Below are 20,528 nucleotides of genomic sequence, written 5' to 3'. Positions count from 1 at the left end.
ACAATCAGGAGTTGGTGAGCAGTCTGGAGGCCACAGGTGAGCTGAGGGTGCAGAGTGTGACACTGTGGTGTGCATGGTGTGCGTTCATTTCCCAAACCTGTGCCCCTTCCACACACCTGTGCTCCTTCCACACTCCTGTGTTCCTTCCACACACCAGCATTCCTTCCACACACTTGTGCTCCTTCCACACTCCTGCGCTCCTTCCACACTCCTGAGTTCCATCCACACTCCTGTGCTTCTTCCACACTCCTGTGCTCCTTCGACAAACCTGTGCTCCTTCCACACTCCTGTGTTCCTTCCACACACCAGCATTCCTTCCACACACTTGCGCTCCTTCCACACTCCTGAGTTTCTTCCACACTCCTGTGCTCCTTCCACACACCTGTGCTCCTTCCACACTCCTGTGTTCCTTCCACACACCAGCATTCCTTCTACACACCTGTGCTCCTTCCACACTCCTGTGTTCCTTCCACACACCAGCATTCCTTCTACACACCTGTGCTCCTTCCACACACCTGTGCTCCTTCCACACTCCTCTGTTCCTTCGACACACCAGCATTACTTCCACACACCTGTGCTCCTTCCACACTCCTGTGCTCCTTCCACACTCCTGAGTTCCTTCCACACACATGTGCTCCTTCCACACTCCTATGTTCCTTCCACACACCAGCATTCCTTCCACACACCTGCTTCCCTTCAATACTCCTGTGCTCCTTCCACACACCTGGGTTCCCTCCATACACTGTCCTTCACACATCTCCGTTCCTTCCACACACCTGCGTTCCTTTCACACACCTGCATCCCTTCCACACTCAACAAGGCCTCAACAAGCCATAGCCAACATGTTTTACAAACATAAGACCACAAATTACAAAGGAATGGCCAGGTTTAGCAACACTTAGCAGTGGTGCAAAATCACCAAACGTTACACAAACTGTTGCAAATTGTTGATGTGGGATTTACTGGAAGGTTTCTTGAAAAAAACATAACTGAGCATTACTTTGCACCACAGTGGAATTATATAAATGGTGCATGGGCATTCCCATGCAAGCACCCACGGTTTTTGACACAAACTTCTGTAAACTAACATTAGTAGATAGGGATGTTATGCAAAAAAATTACACCTCCTTGAGGATATGTGCAAAGAAGAGAAACGTTTTTGTTTCTCCAAACTTTTCACGTGTGGTGTCCTGTAGAGCACACATACAAAGTGGGAAAAGTTTCACAGTAAGGGCCCCATTACGAGTGTGGCGGCCCGAGGATCACCACACTCATGTTGACGGTTGGACCACCGCATTCCAGGCAGTCTGACCACCCAATTACAACCCTGGCAGGCGGACCCACCAGGGGGCCGCCTTTCCCGCCCGGAACAGGGTTTCCGATGTGGTGATGGCGGTCTGAGTTGCACTCAGCCCGGGCGGCACTGAACTCAGCGCCACCTCGCTGATTACAACTCCCCTCACCACCAGCCTTTCCAAGGAGCTTTCACCGGCATGGAAAGGCTGGCGGTGAGGGTGTGCTGGGTGCCACAGTAGGGCAAGCACTGCTGGAATGTGCACTGTCTATGAGATAGCACTCGGCTCCTATAAGGGAGCCGATTGCTATCTTGTAGCACTGTTCCTGCCAGTCTGACTGACGGGAATGCTCTATTACAATGTTACCACCGGCCAGACCTCATAAATATGTTCCATAGTTCCCGCAAGTCAGATCTCATAAATATGGTCAATGGTTTTTGATACAGAGGTATGCATCTTCTTTTGTGGAATGTCAAAAACATAAAAAAAACCTTGGCAAACATCGAGGTACTTTTGGAGTATTTTAGTTGGTAAGTAACTCCTGAGTCCCAACAGTTGTCTTACCTCTTGTGCTTGTGCACAAACTCCACCAGCTCCTCCTCAGTGTAGGGTTTCTCCGGAATGGTGACAGGTTCGTCCATGAAGGCCTCGTAGAAGTCTACTTCATTCAGCTTCAAGCTCAGCTTCTTTGCAACCTAGGGAAGGAGATGCCATTTTCAGTTGTTGGAAAGACCCTCCTGGGAAGGTTCACTCATTATGTCTGGAAGCAAACAAGAGCCCCCAATGACCTGAGGCAGATGATGCCTCCCTAGACCTTGAACTTAAGCATCTCACCTTTAGAGACTCACCTGGACAACACTGAAGGATAACATGCACACTCACTACACAACTTCTCTCTTCCCACCTGGTATCTTACGTTCCCTTCCCTATTAACTGTCTCTTTTACAATCTCAAAACCTCTCTCTGCCAATTCTAAAATGTCTCTTCCATTAGCATTTTATCTCCCCCATTTTCTAGGATCTCTGTTTTGCTTCCCTACAAGTGATATCTGGCCACATTGTGCTTCTCCTTCCACCAAAGGCATGTTTTTTTATGACCATTCCTGGTCCACCCGTATACCTCCAATCCTGTTCTAATTAGAAGACTTCAGGATCTTGCCCATTAAATCACAAAATCATCCTGCTCTTGTTGCAAGGGGCAAGATCCTGAAGTCATTTCAAAACCAGTCCCCGTCTAATCATGTTTCATTTATTGGCGCACAATTTGGCGTTTTAAAACCAGATGTTGAATTTACATTTCTAGGCTTCATCAACATATTCTATAGTACTGTAAACATATTCTGTACTACTATCAACATATTCTGTAGTACTTCCTCACTTGGTACCCAGGCCCCCGTGCAGAATGGTGAAAGCTACTCTACTGTTCAAATGCTGATCATGTGCAGCTGTGCGTGTCTTCCGACCCAACATAGCTTTGGCTCTGGCCAACCCGTGATCTACAAGGCGGCTGCAAGATGTCAGTGAGAACCTGCAACATTGATTTTTTGTGAACAACCAAGGAAAGTGAACTAAACAAAGAGCCCAGAAGATTATCAACTCCCTGATGTTTGTCACAAAAAGTCATCTTGGAGATAATGCTGACATTATCTAATATCCTAATTGTAAATCTAAACTGAGACCTGAATCAAAGCATTGTCTTCAGCTATGTCTAACAGTGTTCACACTCTTATGGCCTGATTTAGATGCCGGCGGAGGGAACTACTCTGTCACAGGTGTAACAGATATCCCATCTGTCGTTTTACAGTCCCATTATATCCTATGGGGATCGTAATATCGCGGACGGATATCCGTCACGTTTGCGATGGAGTGTTCAATGCACCCAGGTCTAAATCAGGCTCTATGTTCCTTTCACCAATCCCGGTCCCAACCTGTTGAGCACCTTCATCAGGTTTTATAAATCATTTTCGCTCTCATAAAAAAAGCTTTATTTTGTATTTGTTGTAACAAAATAAACATACTTTGATGCACCTACTTTATTGTAAGTGTTTACGTACTTGGGGTCTTGCTTCAGTCCAGTTTCTTTGCACTGACACAAACCCCACTTTAGAGGAAGAAGCAAACGAAAGACCTGTCTGGAAGGCACATGTTTTATCCTCACCTCTGGCTGTCGGAACCCCTTGTTAGGAGTTTCCCCCTTACTGGACATTGTGCTGGGGCAAGTACCTCGCCATTTGTCACTGAGTCCACGATGGTTCTTTGTATGTTGATATACTGCCCATTTATAGTGATTGGTCCTGAGAAGGACCGCCAAGAAAAGTCTGGTAGACTCTCACAGCACTTTATAAGGGCTTTATCTGTACCCTCCCCATTTGAAGGAACATTACCAGTGCCCACGCGGATGGCAGACATTTCACCAGCCAACAAGGAGCCTGAGCGACTATAAACCTGCAACTGACTACCCTGATTTTAGTTACTTTTCAGGTTTGGTTTGATCAGAGGTTATTTATAAGGTGCCTATATATCAATGCATTGACTCTTGACCTATATCTTTGGGTTCAAATCCGATAAAATGTGTGTTACGTCAGTAAACTGTGTGTTACATTCATTTCAAGGCCTAAGATCTGAAACAGGCTCAGCAACTTACTAAAGCTAAGGCTCTCTATGAGTTTGTTGTTAAAAGTGGAAAAGGACTTGTTAGACTTTGTATCCAGGAAGTCCAGAAGATTAAGTCCAAGCCTTTTCTGCTGCTGTTCCTTGGAGGTGGAGTTCACTCCCTGCAGCCAGTTTGCTTCCACCAGGCTTGTTCTCATTTTCTGGCAAGTTTCAAACCAAGATTTGCCTGCAGATGGGTCCCTATGAAAGGCTGATGGGGCCATGTCATGCAGATTCACCTGCCGGATGTCTGACATACTTGTATGCTTCTGACCCAGGACTACCGGCGTTTTCAGAGGTACCGGCATGATGGCCAAACTCATATTTCTTTTTGGCCACTCTGCCTCTGCTTGTTAGACTCTTTTGCTTAAATTTCTTTTTTCGATTGCTCCTCCAGAGTAAATATTTCTTCAACCTTTTTCTGTTTATTATAAAATGCATTGTATTCCTCTTTTCCTGAACTGTATCCAGTTCATTGTTTTTTGTTATTGCTCAATGATACATTTACTCTTTCTTGTTAGTTCATGTTAGAAATGGTAATATTATGAAATGTTCTACATTAAAAACAATAACCTATGTTGTATTCTAAATTGTGATATTTACATTCCAAAATCCTATTCCCACTCTCAATGTGCTCCTCGTCCTAATTAAACAACATGTTTCTTTTTCAATCCCTGATCTCTGTCATGATTTACTCTCCTCATATCGCATCCCTTCTATCTCAATATCACCTGTCACCAGTCTTAACCTCTTCCACCCTGTCTGAATATCTCCTCCTATCATGATAGCTTCTTCCTCCCAAGTAAACTTTTCTAACTTCCCCACCAAGACCCTTCAACTCCATTCAAACTATCCCTCCTTCCTATTGTAAAATCTTTCACCTATTTTCTAAATAGTTTCTATCCCTAATTCTTGACCTTCTTTCTGATAAATCTGATATCTGTTACCTCATTATATGTTTTTTCCCAGATCAAATTCTATTAATTCTTACCTCCTGCTCAATATGTTTCCTTCCTGCCTCAAAACCCTCTACTTCCTATGTCAATGTCTTATCCCTATCACATCAAATTCACCTAACTCATGTACCATGGGTTTGTTACCTGCGTTCTGAATTTCTTCTCCTTTTCCATGTGAGTATGTTCTACTACGAATATCACATTCTTCTACTCCTGCCTTGTAATATTCCATCTCTTGGCTTCATGCTATATCCCAAAATCTGTCAATGAATATTCAAATATCTCTAGCTTGAAACCTACATCAAGAACTCCTTTTTGATGTCATATGATCTTATCTTATTCCTCCTTCTTTCCTAGCATACTTTCCACAATTCCAAGATCGTATGTCTCTTTCTCAAATCCCCATGTCCTTTATGACAATCTCCCTCTTCTGATCACAGGATCCTCCTCTTCTCTGTCACCATTTGTCTCCTCTAATGAAATATTCTGCCCTGCAAAGGACAGCCACCCATCAGAGAGGTGGCATCTTGGAAAGGCTGTGGCTCCAGAGCACCCACATTGTTACCTGAGGTCAGGTGATGGACTGAGAGCTCCTCGGTTCTGTCTCAGAGAGGACAGGACAAGTCAATGTCCACGACAGAGCAGTCGTTGGTCTTTATACTACAACAGTGAGCACCTTCCCTTTTGGTAAAGTGAGAATTGAATTCAACCTAGATATGTGGCTAGATATTGTCTCTACCAGTTAACTCGTTACCGAAGTAACTTGTTTAATTACACATGATCAAATGAGAATTTCTTCCCCAGCACTGTGGTCAGATTGCAGCATTCTTCTCTTTCTCAGTTTCTCCCATCTGTTCTTTATTACATCCTTGGTTTTTCCAGGGAGCTTGGGCTGCCACGTATTCTCATGGAAGGCTCACTTTTGTTCAAACTCCTCATTAGTCCCTGCTAAGGTTCCCTGCCTGCTCAAGAGCCCGCAATGGTGGTGCCCCGTGACAAAGACCGGCCTTTTAACATGTATATGTTTGTGCTGAATCTTAGAAATTGCAAACCCAGCTGGGAAGTGACTGAGCACTGAACAGCTGGGTGACAGGCCAGGGTGCGTTCATGAAGGGTGCTAGTGAGGCAGAGAGAAGGCTGTGCCTAACAGGTGAAGTGATACTGTCTGTGAAGGGATGCCTGTGTCTTCAGGTTCTCTCTGTATCGCCGGAGTGTGGGAGCAGGTCTCATGCCAGTGGGAACGTTGCTCTATAGCGCGGGTGCATAGACTGAGGAGATCTGCCTTATGGTCATTCCCTTCCTGCATGTTCATGTTTCCAATCTAGCACTGGACTGATATCTCACGACTATCAGTCTATACTCAGTGCGAGGGGGGGAGGCACTCACCGCTTTCTCAAAGGTGGCGAAGAATTTAATGGAAGGCTGGAAATGTTCGGCTGCCTCCTCAAACGCTTTGTAATCTGGACCAGAAAGAAAGACAAAAGAGGGGGAAAGGGTAGTTTTAGTGAGAGCAAGGAACCACTATTTTCTGCATTTATTAGTGGACAACCAAGGAAGCTGGACTAAACAAAGAGGCCAGAAGACTATCAACTGTGAGATGCTTGTCACAAAAATTCCTTATCTTGGAGAAGTCAATGAAAATGGAGGGAATATGTTAAAAAAGCACCTGGGCAGCACCGCTCTCCATGGTAGCTTTAGTATTTCTTGCTGTGCAGGTCAGATATTTAATTACCAGAATTAATGGATGTGGGAAATTAAGTTATTGTTTGAGGGGGCTAAAACTCTACTCAAGCAGCAACCACAATTCTTGCCAGGGTGAAGCATAAACAAACCCTAAATCAACCTGTGCTCAACCATCTGACAAGCTGTCAGGCTTATCTTAGAGACAATGTGTAAAGTATTTAGGCAGCACACAAACAGTAATAAAGTGAAAACACAACACTAGAAAACTACCACACCAATTTAGAAAAATACAGTAAAACTGAATACAGTATTTGACAGCAAACACCACATATCCAATCAGTAGAACCAGAAATATGAAACTTTAAATGTTTAGGTAAAAATAGTGTTTAAAAACACAAAACTCCAACTGTGGTTATCTAGACACATCGTACCGGGACAAAGTCACAAGTTGAAGCTAACCACAATGGAGTGTGGGCCAGATACAGGGCTCAAGTTAGGTCAGCTGAAAAAAGTACCTTAAATCCTGGTGGGGAGTATTGTGAGGTCCCCCATTGGGGATGCGTCATGCAGTGGCAGTTCCAAGACCTGCAAGACTGTGGTGGGAGCCTTTGCATCAAGGATGCATTGTGCCGTGGTGGTTCTGAGAAGCTGCAGGGCTGCGAGATCCTGCATCAAAGATGTGTCGGGCAGCGGTGGTTCCGAGGAGCTGTGATGCAAGGCAGAGAGTTATGTATGCGTCACACTGCGTCATTTCCAAGGAGCTGCGAAGTCCTGTGTCGCACTGTGTCGGTGCTACTAGGAGCATAGCGGATCTGGCAGAGCAACTTCAGGCCCACTTCCAAGATTCCGGGACTGGGGTGGCATCATTTGGAGAGCATGACTCACAGCATGCAAAGTCCAGGTGCAGGGTTCAACACAGTTGGAGCCTTTTCTATCCCTGAGTTCTGAACAGTAGGCCAGCCAACTAGCCCGTGGAGTCACTCTGGTGTTTCTGGATTCAGGATGCAGGTCCAGTCCTTCCCACTCAGGCAGCAGGGCAGCAGCCCTTCTTCTGCGTCTTCCACAGGTCTAGATGTGCACTGAATAGTTGTGTCTGAGGGTCCATTATTTATAGCTGGTACCCACATGAAAGTAGGAGAAGCTTCTAGAGGTTTCCACCCCATGAGGTGTCAGGTATCCCCTTCCTCCCTGCTCTGGCCCCAGCATGTCTGGGGACACAAAAGACTGTTGACAAACCCTTTGTGAGTGTGTTCAGATAGAGCCCTTGGGATATGCAAGTGTTATAGGTAACGGCTTCTCTTCTTTATTAAATCAGAGTGACCCATCCTGCCAACACCCAGCCTCGCTTTGTCTTACCGACTGGGAGAAATACACAAAGACCAACTGCCATCTACACCTAGTCATGTGACCCAGGATACAGACTGCACACACCAAATGGTTTGGACAAGAAAATGCCAACCTTCTAAAAGTGGCATTTTCAGAACTGTGACTTAAAATCCAACTTTCCAAATAAAGATGTTTTTCAATTACAATTCTACAGAGCCCAAACTCGACATTCCTTCCTGCTCCTAATTGAAAGTTATCACTTATTAAATGTATTAAGGTAACCCAACATTGTCCTATGGAAGAGGCAGTCTTTGCAGTAGTGAAAAACTAATGTGAATGGTTTTTTTACTACCCAGACATGTAAAAGTTAAAAGTACATGTCCAACTTTTTAAATACACTGTGACCTGATCTATAGGCTGTTTAGATCCTACCCTTCGGGTGAGTTACCAAAAAGGAAGGTTTAGGGCTGGCAAAATGTTTATTTTGCCAGGTCAAATGGCAGTTTAAAACTGCACATACAGGCTGTGATGGTAGGCCTGAGATATTTTTGAACAACTACTTAAGTGGGTGGTACAATGAGTGCTGCAAGCTCACTAGAATCATTTAATTTAGAGGCCCTTAGTACATGTAGTACATTTTACTAGGGACTTACAGGTAAATTAAATATTCCAAGTGGGTGTAAACCACTTTCACCATGTTTAAAGGAGAGTGCACAAGCACTTTAGCACTGGTTAGCAGTGGTGAGGTGCACAGAGTCCTAGGGCCATCAACAAAGTCAGCAAAAACAAGAGGATGGCAGGGGCATGGGGAAAAACCATGCCAAGGTGCTCAGGTTCAACAAGGGGTATGCTTTTTGGTCATTTAAAAATTCAGGTTTGCAGGTCCTCACACTCAACTTTGAGAAAGAAGCTTTTTACTCCTTGGATTGATCCATTCTGTTCCAGTTGCTGGGATGCCTGAACCCCAGCCCCGGCTTCATCGGTTGGATCAAACTACTGTACAAGTTCCAGTGCTCCAGGTTGTGCATTATTGGTGATGTCACAGCCACCTCCTGATCACCCGGGTCACCATACAAAGCTGTACCCTCTCATCTATCCTTGTCGCCATCATGATGGAACCTGTGGAGGGTCGCCTACAACAACACCATGCACCCAGGACGCTTGTTTTTCACGCTAGAAGTATCCTAGTCTCCGTGTACACAGATGATGTCACCCTATACTTGTGGAACCCACGCAACAACATATCCCCAGTGGTCCATGAAGTGGTCTGACTTGGTGGCCTCACTGACATTCATGTGAACTGGTCTAAATAAGTTATCATGCTCTGAGCTCTTACTTCATGTCTACCAGAGGCTCTGGATTATAAATGTCAACTTCCTGGGTATATCAGGCTCTGAGCTCCAACTTCATGTGTACCTGAGGTGCTGGATTATAAATATACACATGCTCACTATATCAGGCTCTGGGTTCCTACTTCACGTGCACACGAGTTTCTGGATCATAAACATCTTTGCACTCAGTATATAAGGCTATGAGCTCCTATTTCATTTATACATGAGGTTCCAGAATATAAACATACACATGCTCAGTATATCAGGCCCTGAGCTCCTACTTCAAGTGTACATGAGGTTCTGGATTATAAACATACACATGATCAGTATACGAGGCTCGGAGCTCCTACTTCATGTGTACATGAGGTTCTGGAATTTAAACATATACATGCTCAGTATATTAGTCCTGAGCTCCTACTTGATGGGTACATGAGGTTCTGGATTATATCCATGCACATGATCAGTATATCAGGCTCTGAGCTCCTACTTCATGTGTACACAATCTTGTTGGTTATATACATCCATGCTCAGAATATCAGGCTCTGAGCTCCTACTTCCTGTGTAATAGAAGTCCTGGATTATAAACATTTCACATGCTCAGTATATCAAGCTCTGAGCTCCTACTTTATGTGTACACGAGGTTCTGCATTATAAACATAAACATACTTTTTTGGATTTTAATACCAGCAAAGAAGATTTTTTTTTTGGAAGTGCGCACCATCTTAGTACACAGCCACTGGCTATCTCTATATATACATGCTCAGTATATCAGGCTCTGAGCTGCAACTTCATGTGTACATGAGATTCTGGATTATAAATGTCCACCTCTTGAGTATATCAGGCTCTGAGCTCCTACTTCATGTGTAAATGAGGATCTGTGTTATAAACATACACATGTTCAGTATATCAGGCTCTGAGCTCTTACTTATTTCGTACATGAAGTTCTAAAATATAAACATACACATGCTCAGTATATAAGGCTCTGAGCTCCTACTTCATGTGTACATGCGGTTCTGGATAATAAACATACACATGCTCAGTATATTAGTCCTGAGCTCCTACTTCATGTGTACATGAGGTTATCGATTCTAAACATGCAAATGCTCAGTATACAAGGCTCTGAGCTCCTACTTCATATATACATGAGGTTCTGGATTATAAACATCCACACGCTCAGTATATTAGTCCTGAGCTCCTACTTCATATGTACATGAGGTTATCGATTCTAAACATGCAAATGCTCAGTATATAAGGCTCTGAGCTCCTACTTCATATATACATGATGTTCTGGATTATAAAAATACACATGCTCAGTATATCAGGCTCTGGACTCCTACTTCATGTGTACATGAGGTTCTGGATTATAAACATCCACACGCTCAGTATATTAGTCCTGAGCTCCTACTTGATGGGTACATGAGGTTCTGGATTATATCCATGCACATGCTCAGTATATCAGGCTCTGAGCTCCTACTTCATGTGTACACAATCTTGTTGGTTATATACATCCATGCTCAGTATATCAGGCTCTGAGCTCCTACTTCCTGTGTAATAGAAGTCCTGGATTATAAACATACACATGCTCAGTATATCAGGCTCTGAGCTCTTACTTTATGTGTACACGAGGTTCTGCATTATAAACATAAACATACTTAAATCTCAGGCTCTGAGCTCCTACTTCATGTGTACATGAGGTTCTGGATTATAAACATACACATGCTCATTATATAAGGCTCTAAGCTCCTACTTCATGTGTATATGAGGTTCTGCATTATAAACATAAACATGTTCAGTATATCAGGCTCTGAGCTCCTACTTTATGCGTACATGAAGTTCTGGATTATAAACATACACATACTCAGTATATCAGGCGCTGAGCTCTACTTCATGTGTACATGAGGTTCTAGATTATAAATGCTCACTACCTGGGCATATCAGCCCCTGAGCTCCTACTTCATGTGTACATGGGGACCTGTATTATAAACATCCACACGCTCAGTATATCAGGCTCTGGACTCCTACTTCATGTGTACATGAGGTTCTGGATTATAAACATGCACATGATCAGTATACAAGGCTCTGAGCTCCTACTTCATGTATACATGACGTTCTGGATTAAAAAATACACATGCTCAGTATATCAGGCTCTGAATTCCTCCTACTTCATGTGTACATGAGGTACTGGATTATAAACATACACATGATCAGTATATCAGGCTCTGAGCTCCTACTTCATGTGTACATGAGGTTCTGGATTATAAACATCCATTTACTGGGTATATCAGGCCCTGAGCTCCTTCTTAATGTGTACATGTGGTTCTGGATTATAAACATCCACATGCTCAGCATATCAGGTGCGGAGCTCCTACTTCAAGTGTCCATGAGGTTCTGCATTATAAATATGCACATGCTCAGTATATCAGGCTCTGAGCTCCTGCTTTATGTGTTAATGAGGTTCTAGATCATAAACTCCCACTTCCTGGGTATATCAGGTGCTTAGCTCCTACTTCATGTGTACATGAGGTTCTGGATTATAAACATCAACTTCCTGGGTATATCAGGATTTGAGCTCCTACTTCATGTGTACATGAGGTTCTGGATTAAAAACATCCACTCACTGGGCATATAAAGCTCTGAGCTCCTGGATTATAAATGCCCATGTGCTCAGTGTATCAGGTTCTTAGCTCCTACTTCTTGCATACATGAGTTTGAGGATTATACACATCTACATGTTTATAATCTATGCTGTATTTCAGGCTCTGAGCTCATACTTCATGTTCACATGAGGTTCTAGAATATAAAGGTCCACTTCCTTGGTATATCAGGCTCAGAGCTCCTACTTCATGTGTACACATGGTTCTGGATTATAAACATACACATGTTCAGTATATCAGACTCTGAGCTCTTACTTCACGTGTAAATGAGGTTCTGGATTATAAACATACACATGTTCAGTATATCAGACTCTGAGCTCTTACTTCATTTGTACATGAGGTTCTGGATTATAAACATCCACATGCTCAGTATATCAGGCTCTGAGCTCTTAACTCATTCGTACATGAATTTTAGAATTATAAAGATCCACATGCTCAGTATATTAGGCTCTGAGCTCCTACTTCATGAGTATATGAGGTTCTGGATTACAAACATCCACTTCCTGGGTATATCAGGCTCTGAGCTCCTACTTCATGTACACAAGGCTCTGAATTACAAACATCCTCTTACTGGGTATATCAGGCTCGGAGCTCCTACTTCATGTTTACATGTGGTTCTGGATTACAAACACACACGTTCAATATATCAGGCTCTGGGGTCTTATTACATTCGTACATGAGGTTTTGTATTATAAACATCCACATGCTCAGTATACCAGGCACTGAGCTCCTACTTCATGTGCACATGTGGTTATGGATTGCAAACATACACATGTGCAATATATCAGGCTCTGAGCTCCTATTCCATGTACGCATGGTTTTCTGTATTATAAACATCCACATGCTCAGTAGATCAGGCACTGAACTCCTACTTCATGTGTACATGATGTTCTGGATTTTAAATATCCAGTTACTGGGTATATGTCAGGCTCTGAGCTCCTACTTCATGTGTACATGATGTTCTGGATTATAAATGTCCATGTGCTCAGTATATCAGGCCCTGAACTCTTATTTCTTGTGTTCATTAGGTTCTGGATTATAAACGCCCACTTCCCAGGTATATCAGGCTGTGAGCTCATACTTCATATGCACATGCGGTTCTGGATGATAAACATCCACATGCTCTGTATGTCAGACTCTGAGCTCCTACTTCATGTGTAGACGAGGTTCTGGATTATAAGCATACACTTACTGGGCATATCAGGCCCTGAGCTCCTACTTCATGTGTACATGTGGTTCTGGATTATAAACATCCACGTTATCAGTATACGAGGCTCGGAGCTCCTACTTCATGTGTACATGAGGTTCTGGATTATAAACATCCACTTACTGGGTATAATAGGCTCTGAGCTCCTACTTCATGTGTACATGTGGTTCTGGATTCTAAACATCCACATGCTTCATATATTAGACTCTGAGCTCCTACTTCATGTGTAAATGAGGTTCTGGATAGTAAACATCCACTTACTGGGTATATCAGGATCTAAGCTCCTACTTCATGTGTACACAATCTTGTTGGTTATATACATCCATGCTCAGTGTATCAGGCTCTGAGCTCCTACTTCATGTGTACTTGAGATCCTGGTTTATACAAATTCACTTGCTTGGTGTATGAGCATCTGAACCTTGTGCTCTTACTTCATGTGTGCATAAAGTTCTGGATTATCAACATATACATACTCAGTATATTAGGCTCTGAGCTCCTCTATGTATACCAGAGATCCTGGTATCTAAACATGCACTTGCTTGGTATATGAGGATCTGAACTATGTGCTACTTTTTCATGTGTACATGAGGTTCTGGTTTCTAAATATCCTTGTGAGCAGTCCATCAGGTTCTGAGCTTTCAGCTCCAAACTTTAAAAAAAATCAGTTTAGGTTTCAGCCTCTTAATCTATGTATTCTCCATATATTATGTTTTAAACCCTAGATGGCTGCAATTTCTGCACACTGAGGGCCACATGTACAAAGCATTTTTCTAGTCCCAAACTGCCCAATTCGCAGAATCGGGCTGTTAGCGACGAGAAAAAAACATTTTGGAATGCACAGGCCCATTTTTTGCGATTCGGTAATTTATTTACCGAATCGCAAAAAGGGTTTGCAAGTCGGAGTTAGGAAGGGGCGTTCCCTTCCTAATTGCGAGTCGCAGTCCAACGTAGGATTGTTTTGTGACCTCGAATGCGGTCCAAAAACAATCGCAGTTTGCACCCTTTTAAAACTGGTGCTAACCCATTCGCAAAGGGGAATGGGTCCAAAGGGATCACTTCCCCTTTGTGAATGGCAGCGAAAACGTTTTTTGAAGAGCACACAGTGGTCCCACAAGCAGTGGTCCCACGTACCACTGGCTACTCTTAAAAAATGAAACTGAAATGTTTTATTTGTTTTCTTTTTAAACGCAGCCTATTTTCCTTTAAGGAAAACGGGCTGCATTTAAAAAAAAAGATTGCTTTATTTAAAAGCAATCACAGACATGGTAGTCTGCTGACACCAGCAGGCCACCATCCCTGTGAGTGTTGCGATTCCCGGTGGGTCGCAGATTGCGACCTACCTCAGTAGTATTAATGAGGCAGGCCGATTTGCGACCCACCGGGAATCGCATAAGAAACTCAATGGAGTTTCTTACATTAGGAATTGCGATTCCCTAATTGTGATTCGCAAAGAATCGCAATTAGGAAATTGAAAATCCAAATATTTGTAAAAGTGGCCCTAAGTTCTGTCCTCTTGATTCTTCTAAGCATAAGTTCTGGTCTCTGAATCTATGTTTTAGGCTCTGTGCTCCCAACCTGTACATTATCTTATCATGGTATTCTAGGCTCTCTGCTCCCAAGTCCTCTGTACATTAGGTTCTAGGCGCTGAACTCCTTTGTTCTCTGTATGTGAGGGTCAGAGCTCTGAGGCCTACTCCTCTGTACTTGAAATCCTTGGTTGCTACATCATTGAACATGAGAATCTAGGAGCAGGTTTATGAGAGCGTCGCCGCGTTGTGCTGCGTCACAGTGAAAGGGAGGACTGTGCCATATCTATGGCATGTGGCACATTCCTGTCCTTTCCCCTGCACCGGCGCAGTTTCGGCAGGCTAGAGCCAACGCAGGCACCCTTGCTTGTTGCAAGGATGCCTGCAGCATTGTTTGTGTGCAAGAAGGGACATCTTCCTGCACAAAAACAATCTTGGGAGGCTGTTTCCTTTTTTGTATGTGTGCTGTATTCTGCAGCAAACATAGAAAGAGGAAGAAACAAGGAGAATTAGTGATATTTCTCCTCCTTGCCCTCCCTCCCCTCCAGGGAGGCGTAAGGTTTTGGCGGGTTCTCAGGTTAACATGGTCTTGTAAATCTGGGGATGCGACAAAATCCATAGGTGTTGCATGGAAACACCCATCGAATGCCCCTCCAGTGCAGAGTAAGACATTGCAGCGATTTGCGCTGCCTTGCCTTACTCCATATATATGAGGCCATAAAAAAACATACAGCGTGGCTTTGCGTGGCCTCATAGATATGATTTAGTGGTTTGCGTCACTGCTACGTCACAAAAAGTGACACAACAGCAGAGTAATGGCCTCGTAACTATGGGCCCTAGTCTCTAATCTTGTGATGCTATAGACTCCAACATCCCACTTCCTTTGTACACAATTGTGGGTTTTTGAAACCTGTGAATGTTTGGTTCTAGTATCTAAGCTTCTGTATCATCAGTACATAAAGTTCTGATATCCTTCATTCTGTGTAGATTAGGTGTAAGGCTCTGAACGCCTACATCCTCCATACATGACCTTACAGGCTCTGAGCTTATTTGTCATCTGTACATATGTTCTTGGCTTGATCGTCTACACAGGGTCAGCTCCTCCGTTGTGGTGGAAGAGCGTTCCCCCCGCCCCCGCCAGCAGCAGCAGCTGCAAAACTTTTATAGTAGAAACATAATAAACTCTGTTTATTATGTTTCTACTATAAAAGGGGCAGGGCCACGGGCGTAACAGGGTCAGAGGGGGACTGCTAGCGCATGTGTGTTTAGCTGGTCGTCTCAGGCTGGCCAAATGCACATGCGCACAGGGCTCTCTCCAGCCCAGCAACACAGTTGCCGGGCTGGAGAGAGCATGCACTGGCTCCCAGTGTGCCTGGGAGCGCCCTGGCTGGGTGCTCCCAGCCAATCCCGACGCTGCTCTGAGCTTGGACTAGGACTTGCCGCAGGGCAGGCTGGAAGCCTGTGCCTGCAGCCTGTGATAGAGGAGCAGATGGAGAGGAGCATCGGTGCGGCAAAAAGGTATGTTTTTTTTTTCCCTTCCGCCACGCCCCGCCCCTTTTCACTCCTGCGAGCAGCGCCTGCGTCTACATCATCAATACACAATGTTCTGCCCTGGGGAGATGGACTGTTCCACATCATGTGTACATGAGGTTCTGGTCTCTGAGCTCCTGTATCCTCTGCAGATTAAGCTGTTTAGAAATGGCACCTACACCCCCTGAACATGAGGTTCTAGGCTCTGAATTTCTACGTACTCCATACACTTATGTTACATTGAGAGTTCTTGGGGCCTTAGGACGCTGTATCTGATGCTCTGGGCTCTGATTCAGCCAGTGCTTAATTTGTAAAACAATAAGGGGGTGATTCTAACCCTGGCGGTCGGTGTTAAAGCGGCGGCCAACCCGCCAACAGGCTGGCGGTAAAAAAAATGGGATTCTGAGCCTGGCGGGAACCGCCAACACTGACAGCCACCTTAACACTCCGACCGCCACGGCGGTACAAACAAACAGCGCGGCGGTCACCGCCAACAGACAGGCGGCAGACAATGTACCGCCCACACTATTCCAACTCACCAATCCGCCACCTTTTCTGGGGCGGGAGCACCGCCGATAAAAACACGGCGGAAACAGACTACGGACGGGAAAACGCTCACCACTACGCACTCCAGGAGGAAGGAGGACAGCATGGAACCCGAATTAAACATCCTACCTGCTCTCGTCTACCTTCTCATCTACCACGAGTACGAAGTCCGGCGCAGACGACAACGGTGAGTACTGCACCTACGACACACGGGAGGGGGAGGACGAAAGGTTACGGCCACACACATATGCGACCCCCCCCCCAACTATGTACTCACCAATGCAGCGCACCAAGTCACAGTGACACCACCCAAACACCCCTGAAAAATGCTAGGACATAATCATATTTGGAATAAATATTTATGTACCAAAAAGCTCCAGAAAATTAGCGTACAACCATGAAAGATATCCACAACAAAACTAATGACACACACATCAGTGTATAACTGAAGTACCAAGTCCTGCACAACCTACGATTTCAGAATGTCCGTGGGCCAAAGTCTTGAGAAACAAGGGCAAAGCCCACACAGGAGACCTGAGTCCTTTGGAGAGAACACTGCAGGGGCATCAGATGTAAAAACTACAGGCACCTCAGGGGGAAGGGAAGGGGGGGGCACCACAGCCACATGAGTCCACGACGCCAGATCCACGAGGAGCCACCATGCCCACTGGACCATCCTGGGGAGTGCAAAGCCACAGTCTCTCAAGTCTCTGCAGTGGGTGGATTGCCCACTGGACCATCCTGGGGAGTGCAAAGCCACAGTCTCTCAATGTCTCTACAGTGGGTGGGCTGCCCACTGGGCCATCCTGGGGAGTGCAAAGCCACAGTCTCTCAATGTCTCTACAGTGGGTGGGCTGCCCACTGGGCCATCCTGGGGAGTGCAAAGCCACAGTCTCTCAATGTCTCTACAGTGGGGGGGCTGCCCACTGGGCCATCCTGGGGAGTGCAAAGCCACAGTCTCTCAATGTCTCTACAGTGGGTGGGCTGCCCACTGGGCCATCCTGGGGAGTGCAAAGCCACAGTCTCTCAATGTCTCTACAGTGGGTGGGCTGCCCACTGGACCATCCTGGGGAGTGCAAAGCCACAGTCCATCAGGTGGATGACAGTCTCCACTGGTCAAGGAGGAGGCATGGTGGGCACAGTGAACCATAAACGGTGCTTGCGACGGCGGTGCCCAGCGGAGCGGTGCTTGAGAGGAAGGGCCCAGCGGAGCGGTGCTTGAGACGGCGGGGCCCAGCGGAGCGGTGCTTGAGACGGCGGGGCCCAGCGGAGCGGTGCTTGAGAAGAAGGGCCCAGCGGAGCGGTGCTTGAGAGGAAGGGCCCAGCGGAGCGGTGCTTGAGACGGCGGGGCCCAGCGGAGCGGTGCTTGAGACGGCGGGGCCCAGCGGAGCGGTGCTTGAGAAGAAGGGCCCAGCGGAGCGGTGCTTGAGAAGAAGGGCCCAGCGGAGCGGTGCTTGAGACGGCGGGGACCAGCGGAGCGGTGCTTGAGAAGAAGGGCCCAGCGGAGCGGTGCTTGAGACGGCGGGGCCCAGCGGAGCGGTGCTTGAGAAGAAGGGCCCAGCGGAGCGGTGCTTGAGACGGCGGTGCCCAGCGGAGCGGTGCTTGAGACGGCGGGGCCCTGTTCAGCGGTGCTCTTCTCCACGGCGGGCCCTGTTCAGCGGTGCTCTTCTCCACCGTGGGCCCTGTTCAGCGGTGCCTATCTCCACGGCGGGGCCCTGTTCAGCGGTGCTCTTCTCCACCGCGGGCCCTGTTCAGCGGTGCCTATCTCCACGGCGGGGCCCTGTTCAGCGGTGCTCTTCTCCACCGCGGGCCCTGTTCAGCGGTGCCTATCTCCACGGCGGGGCCCTGTTCAGCGGTGCTCTTCTGCACCGCGGGCCCTGTTCAGCGGTGCTCTTCTCCACGGCGGGCCCTGTTCAGCGGTGCTCTCCTGCACCGCGGGCCCTGTTCAGCGGTGCTCATCCAGCAGGTTAAGGGAGCTAGACCTGGCCTCGACTCCCTGCTCAGTCGCCCTCGGACCGTGACGTTTCTGGACCCTTCGGGGACGGACTCCTGGTCTCCTTAGTGTCCTCCTTCCCAGCTGGGATGTGGCATGTGGGGTCCACCTTCTCCGCGCTCCTGCTGCCCTTCCGCTCCTTTGATGGGGCTCTCGGGCCCTTGCCTCCCCCAGATGGTGTGGGTGGTGAAGTGGCCGCACATTGCTCCTTGGGGGCAGCCCTGTCGGTCCTCGCACGGCGGTCCTTGGTTTTGCGCGGTCCTCTTGCCGGGGGGGGGCTGGACGTGTCCTTGCTGCAGCTCGATGTGTCACTGCTGGCAAAGGGTGGGCTCCAGAACCCAGGCACAACAGTGACACCCGAAGCTGGGCTGGTGGTGGCTGCGGTGCTCTTGGGACTCTTTGAAGATGGATGGGGGAGGTCATCGGGGGGAAAGAGGTTAAGGTTAGCCAGGAAAAGTTTTTTAGGGCCAAGGTAAAGGGTAGGAGAAGTGGAGATGGAAGTGGAGGTAGAGGAGGTGGTTGTAGGAGAGTCAGGTGTGCTGTCATTGGGTGAAGGTGCTGGTGCTGTAGGCTGTCGTGAGGTGGATGGCTGTTGGGTGGGTGGCTGCCTGCGTTTGTGTGTCTTGGAAGAGGGGGTGACAGACACAGTGGGAGAGGACACAGGGGACGTGTACATGGCAGTGGGGGTGGTGACTGCACGAGTGTGGACTGTACTGGAGGGTGAGGTGGTGATGGAAGCACTGGCTGATGTTGGGGTGCATGCAGGTGTGAGTGTAGACGTCACAGGGAGGGAGGAGGGAGACAAGGAGGAGGGGGACACAGGGGTGGCAGTGGCTGTTGGCATGTCTGCATCTGGGTGTTGCTCGGGTGAGTGTTTGCGGGATCTGTGGTGCTTGTGTTTGGATGAGCTGCTCTTGGGTGTTGAGGTGTGTGCAGGCTGGTCTGATGGTGTGGATGGGATAGGCTGAGGAACAGGAGACAGAGACAGGCTGGAGGCAGTCAGAAGAGGGAGGCTGGAAACAGGGACAATGGCTGCCGTCAGTGCTGAGGCCAGAGCAGTGAACGCTCGTTGATGGGCAGCCTGACCCGAATGAATGCCCTCCAGGTACGCATTGCTGTTGCACCTCCCTTTGCACACCCTGGATGGCATTCAAAAGGGTCGTCTGCCCAACAATGAGCGTCCTTACCAGGTCAATGAGCTCCGCACTGAGGGCAGCAGGGGCAACAGGGGCAGGGGCTGAGGTGCCTGGGGCGAAGGAGACGCGCGCCTTCCTGGGCGAACCGGCACGGAGCGAAGACTGAGGGGCTGCTGGGAGGGCGGGGCTGGTGCGCTGGGTGGCGGCTGTACCTGTAGAGGCGGGGGCATGGATGTTGCCGCCACCCCTAGGGAGCTCCCATCCGAGGACGTGTCGCTTTCGCTGCTCTCACCAGCGGTCCCCGTCGTGGTGCTCCCCTCGCCCTCCGGATCACTGGTGCCCTTGGTGTCTGTTCCTGGGCCCACCGGGGCCTTGTGTCCTGCAGCTCCCTCGTGCTCCGATGCCATATCTCCTCCGCCTGATGATGCTAATGCACACATGCACAAGAAGATGAAGAGAAAGGGTGGGGGGAGAAAAAAGAAGACCAGGTTGAGTGCATGCAATGTCAACACCGTTGGCGGAGAGGACAGACACAGGTGCCTAATGCACTAAGCCGCGCATTCGGGGTACACTACTCAGTACTACTGACTAAGACAACAGGCCAAGAGACGTCAAACGCGCACATGGGAGATGCTGGACCTTCAATGGCTGTACTTGTCACCCTACCGAGGTGGGGGCCGGGGGCACAGGGCCA

General features: G+C 47.3%; 1 protein-coding gene across 1 annotated transcript in view; it reads right to left on the bottom strand.

Annotated features, from left to right (window-relative positions):
- The window catches only part of CASQ2 (calsequestrin 2), a 116,972-nt gene that overhangs the window by 26,490 nt on the left and 69,954 nt on the right, over nucleotides 1–20,528 (bottom strand). The window contains exons 5-6 of the mRNA XM_069202980.1: nucleotides 6,289–6,362; nucleotides 1,860–1,990 (exon numbers count right to left, since the gene is read on the bottom strand). Of these exons, the coding sequence (XP_069059081.1) occupies nucleotides 1,860–1,990; nucleotides 6,289–6,362 (205 nt within the window). The remainder of the gene's footprint in view (nucleotides 1–1,859; nucleotides 1,991–6,288; nucleotides 6,363–20,528) is intronic.

Source organism: Pleurodeles waltl, chromosome 8 (genome assembly GCF_031143425.1).
Source record: "Pleurodeles waltl isolate 20211129_DDA chromosome 8, aPleWal1.hap1.20221129, whole genome shotgun sequence".
NCBI classification, from domain to species: Eukaryota; Metazoa; Chordata; class Amphibia; order Caudata; family Salamandridae; genus Pleurodeles; species Pleurodeles waltl.
This window is presented reverse-complemented; position numbering and strand designations above follow the sequence as displayed.